This window comes from Antrostomus carolinensis, unplaced genomic scaffold, assembly GCF_000700745.2.
Source record: "Antrostomus carolinensis isolate BGI_N321 unplaced genomic scaffold, ASM70074v2 scaffold34167, whole genome shotgun sequence".
NCBI lineage: Eukaryota > Metazoa > Chordata > Aves > Caprimulgiformes > Caprimulgidae > Antrostomus > Antrostomus carolinensis.
The window spans coordinates 1,209-6,621 of NW_010328593.1; the positions used below are offsets into that span (position 1 = coordinate 1,209).

A 5,413-nucleotide genomic window follows, 5' to 3' on the forward strand; every position below is an offset into this window, starting at 1 on the left:
TAGTACCAAATGAAGATAAGCCTACAGACTTCACTTGGGAAAAACATGAAGAAGGAGGCTGTTGGTAATTGAAGTGGATGCAACATCAGTTAACTAGAGTATGGCAGTGAAATTTCACCCATTAGAGAATGAATTATTCCCTCAGAATGCCCTTTTAAATTTTTCCTTGTTTTAAGTCTCATCATGTAAATCTATATTAAATTCTAAATACAGAATTTACTGCCTGCATGTTAGAGTTCAATATTTGCTTTTCTCTACATTGTATGAACACATTTTGTTCTCTCCAGACCTTCCTTAAAGGATGAATTTTAGTTTGAAACATACTTGAAATTATTAGCTCTTAAGAACTGGAAGAGTTCTTGCTTCTTGCAACATTGCTTCCATCCAGATGCCTATTTTAAGATTGAAAATGAAGAGTGGGCAACCTGCTCTCTAGCAGTAAGTCCTTACTCAGGAGGATCATCTACAAAATAACAATAATCCAGTAAGCTTTGGCCATTCTCCTAGGAACAGCAATGAAATAACCACTAACTCTTTCTGCAATATCAGTATACAACATTACTTGAGCTAAGCATATCAGTCAGAGATTGTGGAGGAAGCCAGAAGCCACCAGGTAATCAACAATCAGACACTCAACTTGAATATATGACCAAGCAATAAAAATTCTGTGTCCTGTGAACTGAAAGTTACATTCGTTTCCAGAGACAAGATAGGGTAGAAGTTTTCCTCTGGATATATGAAAATATTTTTCTTAACATTTAGTTTGACTGGGAAGAGTGTTAATACCCTACTAGAGGCTAAGATGGAGCAGTATCTTTTGGTCATATTTATGGAAGAGAAGCATGGAACAAACTAGGAGTGATAAAGACTTCTCTCTATCTGCAGATAATGAAATCGTTTCCAGTTTACCACTGCAGATGTCCCTCTATTTCAACGTTTATTTTTTCCCATTTTGGTGGCTCAGCACAGTTGTCATGCTCCATCTGAAGGTGAGTCCTGAAGGAAAGCAATGGTTTGCAAATGTATTATGTTTCTGATCAGACACCCCCCAGTACTGAGATAGAGCTCACTGGAGTTAGGGCTTATTTAAGTTTATTTGGGAATTCCTTGAAAATGGACATTCAAAAGTATTTGAAAGCCAATACCACAGTATCAACTTACAGCAGCGTACAGGATTTTCATTCAGTCACAAACAGCATGTTCTAAAACAACACAGCAGAAACTTTTAACTCTGTTCTTCCCTCTAGTATCCAGCCTTGTCAGATTACTACAAGTTCATCCTGATTACAATCATGATTCTAGCCTCTCTAATAGAGGTCATTCGACTCTACCTGGGATACATGGGCAATCTGCAAGAGAAGGTATGTTACTGCATGTACACACTAGTTTGTGCAGGATTGCTTTTTGGAGTTGAACATAAATAAAATAGTCTCCCAGTTCATCTAAGAGATTTAAGCTGAGGAGATAGTTATTTCTCCAAGTTATTTGGGCATCAGCTACCACTTTTGTGCATTCTAAGAAGTTTTCCCTCAGAACAGAGTCCTCTCACTCCCCACTGTTTTGTCAGAAAAAATAAGTCCAGTTAAAAATACAATATACAGAAACATTACCTCACTTTTGCCATTTTATACTATGTGGTGGCTTTTGGAAGATTTAAAAAAAAAAAACAAAAAACAAAAAACAACACAACAAACATTCTCCTCCACAAAGTTTTGGATTTTTTTTCATCTCCAAGTGCCAGTTAATAGGTGATGTCTTCTGTTACAGGTCCCTGAGCTGGCTGGGTTTTGGCTCCTGACTCTCCTCCTGCAGTTGCCTATCATTCTCTTCTTGCTGTTTAATGAAGGTCTGAAAATTCAGCCACTGGAACGAGCAGTCAATATCATCTTTGCCCTTTTCCTCACCTTCCAAGTCATTGCAGCCTTTGTCACCCTGAAAAGAATGGTGAACAAACTGGCAACACATTTCCACCTTAATGAATTTGACCAGATGGAGGAACGTCCTGTGCCTGGTTTTTACAGCTCGGGTCAAGAAGAGAGACCAGTTTCCATGGCTGGTTGGGGCCCCAGTGCTGGCTGGGGATCACACACTGAGGGCCTGAGAAGCTAACAGAGGTGGGGCTCATGTTGCTACAGCTCTGTTTCTGTTTTGTTGGGTCATTCTTTACCGTCCTGCATCAGAGATATTAAAAAGAAAAACAGATCTTGCTTAAGAGCCAACATTAAACCTCAGAGACTGGAGCTCCACTCTGCAAGAAAAATCAAAGCCAATTACATAACTGGCTTGAATGGACTATTTGTGGACTGTTACCACGTAGAGCACCAGAGTAGATTTGGTGGGTTTTGCATTTTAGAGTCATGTGACTTTTTAAGTTGTTTTTTTTTTTTCCCTGCACTGTTTGCACAAAATAGTTTTGTTTACAATAAATCTTTTATACACATTTTTATTTGTGTTGGTATCAGTTTCCTCTCTATTCTTCCAGGTATGTCGCACATATTTGATGTCTGGTACTTCATTTAAGCAGGGAAAAAAAAAACAAACCACCAAACCCAAAACAAAGAACCCCAAGAAATCTTGAGGCCCAAAAAGAACAATGATAAGATAGTGAACAAAGACTACAGTTTCAGACATGGTCTTCCAGATAATTCCTTACTAGGGATGGAATTTTAGAAGTATTCCTTCCTCACAACTCCTATGTTCATCTTCTTGGGCTTAGGTAGAGTTTTAACTATCAAGCCATTCAAAGGGGGCAGTGTGATTTTCTCAAACAGAGGAGTCAATAAGTCAGCAGAAACAAAGTTATAGCCATTAAAAAATTGGTTTATGGACTGAAAGGCAGAGTTTGTTTCTCACAAGCCAGGGCATATACCAAGGTTCTCTCATTCCTGTTATTTGTATTAATTTCTAGACCATCTTCTCCACTTTCAGTAATAGCTAAAAGTTCGCTTTTTCTGTCAAGGAGGATTAGAGATTGAAAGTAAAAATAAATGTTTAATCTGAATCCTTTTGAGTCCTCAAGCAGGGCAAGAGTCATCGGTTTGGAGAGCTGGCACAAACATCCCGGCTGCTCAAAGAAATATAAAGATGGATCTAACCTGAAAAAGGCACAGTGTGCTTAAAGCTGCTCTACATTTAAAGCTCATAGAACCTCTAGTGAAGAGGTGAGGTTAGCTTTGGTTTATTCCAAAACTGTTTTGTGGGGTTTTGTTTGATTTTTCTTTTTTTTTTTTTTTAATCCATGAGTGAATGGTACAATTAACCCTACAAATGCCTCTGTAGCCACACAGACCCGCCTCTTCCTGCCCAGATATGATGGGACAAAGGTTTGTTCCTTTTTTTAAAAAAAAATCCATGAGTTATTGGTACAATTAATCCTCCAAATACCTCTGTAGCCACACAGACCTGCCTCTTCCTGCCCAGATATGATGGGACAAACACCAAAGGCTGCCTTTCCTGGCCAAGAACGTAGGGTAGACCTCCAAGGAACTTACATCTACCACTAAGAAAACCCTGATGTTCGGGAATTACAGGTGAATGATGCAGCATGGAAGCTGAGCACTGCTAGTACTCACTGCCTTCCAACTGTTTGTCTCCAAGAACCTACAAGTTAAGGGAAAGCTGTATCTTTTCCATAGGTACCCTGGCTCTCTGAGTCTGCCCTTGTTGTCATTGGCAGGGCCAGCACGGGGAGAGCACTAAGGCAGTTGTCATCCCTTCTGCTCTGCATGTCACTTGCCTGTTCCCATTATGAAAAGCCCACTATGGGAGATTAGGAGGGAAGTACCCCGAGATGCCAAGCTCTGGGGCGACAGAGTGATTACCTGTAGTAATCCCATCTCTTGCCTTAACTAGAAAATGGCGTATCTTTCAGTTTCCTTTCCTGTATCACCTTAAACAGTTTAAAACTTAAACTCTTTTGTGAGATTAAGAATGTAATGGGTAGGAAGGTTTTTAACACCAAGTACATCAAATACAACCAACATAAAGCTGGAAAAAGTCAATGCCATATGCCAAGACTGGCACTAAGGAACTGGCCTCCAGGCTGAGGCCATGAAACTCAATTCAAAATCCTGTTAGTGATAAGGAAATCATACACTTGGAAGATTAAATTACTATGTATGAGAATTATTGGGATCCAAAGATACAGGGGGACATGTCTCTGCTGGAGAGAGAGAAGGCTGATGAGGCAATACAGGAAATAGAATTTGGAGAAACACTGTTAGAAAGAGTTGGCTGGAAATGCTTCAGGTTAGAAGCCAGTCCTGTGATGTCAAGGTTAGAAGCCAGTCCTGTGATGTCAAGGTTCAGCAACATATTTGATAAACACAAGATCTCTGCATTCTTTCTGCTCAGGCTTCCTAACAGACCTACTAGTCTATTTTTAATTTCATCATTACCAGCTTAAACATTTAATTACAAAGAAAGCCTGCAAGCGCCTAGAACTCACATTCAGTGCCTGTTTTTCCATGAGTTTCCTACCCCTCATGTACCAGAGGAAGGAGAAGAAAATCACAGTGGCACTCAGGAAAACAGAACAACAAATGGAGAATCACACTCGAACATCCCTTCAGTTTCCATATTTCACAAGAACCCAGTGAGACATCAAACAAGCAGAATATACACTAGTCACTTGAACCAGTCAAATTTCAGACATACAAAAAACAAGCTGCAGAACTGAAACTTAGGATAAACACGTTGGGGGAAAAAAAAGAAAAGATAATCAAGTGAAATACATGAAAAACAAAACCAAGGGGAAAACTACAGAAGGTACTGACACAGTAAGTGTAAATCAAAATAAATGGAAAAACTTTTTAGCATCAAGAGCAAAGATAATTGCATTAATTAAAAAAAAAAACCCAAACAAACAAAACAAAACATAGGAAAGCTTAGTTTGCTTTTAAATGAAGAAGTTGAGGAATAATTGCCAGAACAGACTGGAAGCAGTGAAAGTCACGTGAGAATTTCAAAGGGGTACAGCAGGAAAGCTAACGGTCCTTCATAAATCCTCTTCCTCCTGTTATTCAGATAGCTTCGAGCAGGTACATTGTCCCATAAAAGAGAGAACATACTCATCTTGCAGGGCAAAGTGTTCACAAGTAGAACATGGGAATTTAAGATTCAGCAAAGCAGGTTGTTTGGGGATCAAGATGATTCGGTGCTTCCCCCCCCTCTACGGAATGGGTTGAAACAAAGGTGAGAGAACTCAAGAACACTGGAAACGAGTGGAATTTTACTGAGTGGCATCGAGACAGTTTTGAACACAAGCTGTACAATAGCAGCTTTTTGCCATACTGGGGTTGATGCAGAGAACTGTAAAACATATTTTTTGATTATCTAGATAGCTGCCAACAGCTCTCCCTTCACGAGCAAGATCTTTGAATCACACAGAATCACAGTATGTTGGGGATTGGAA

At 39.5% G+C, this 5,413-nt stretch overlaps 1 protein-coding gene across 1 annotated transcript; it reads left to right on the forward strand.

Moving 5' to 3' along the window:
• The first annotated feature begins 783 nt into the window (after positions 1–783).
• TMEM17 (transmembrane protein 17) lies at positions 784–2,109 on the forward strand. Its single transcript, XM_010172302.2, has 3 exons — positions 784–989; positions 1,248–1,361; positions 1,768–2,109. The coding sequence occupies exons 1-3, from the start codon at positions 843–845 to the stop codon at positions 2,107–2,109; spliced, it is 603 nt and encodes a 200-aa protein (XP_010170604.1). The 5' UTR covers positions 784–842.
• The last annotated feature ends 3,304 nt before the right edge of the window (positions 2,110–5,413 follow it).

Excerpts from the sequence above, each read along its gene's own strand:
- TMEM17 (XM_010172302.2), top strand. The coding sequence starts at position 843 with ATGGAACAAACTAGGAGTGATAAAGACTTCTCTCTATCTGCAGATAAT. Across the intron at positions 990-1,247 it reads TTGTCATGCTCCATCTGAAG|TATCCAGCCTTGTCAGATTA; the intron begins GTGAGTCCTGAA and ends TCTTCCCTCTAG. Across the intron at positions 1,362-1,767 it reads TGGGCAATCTGCAAGAGAAG|GTCCCTGAGCTGGCTGGGTT; the intron begins GTATGTTACTGC and ends CTTCTGTTACAG.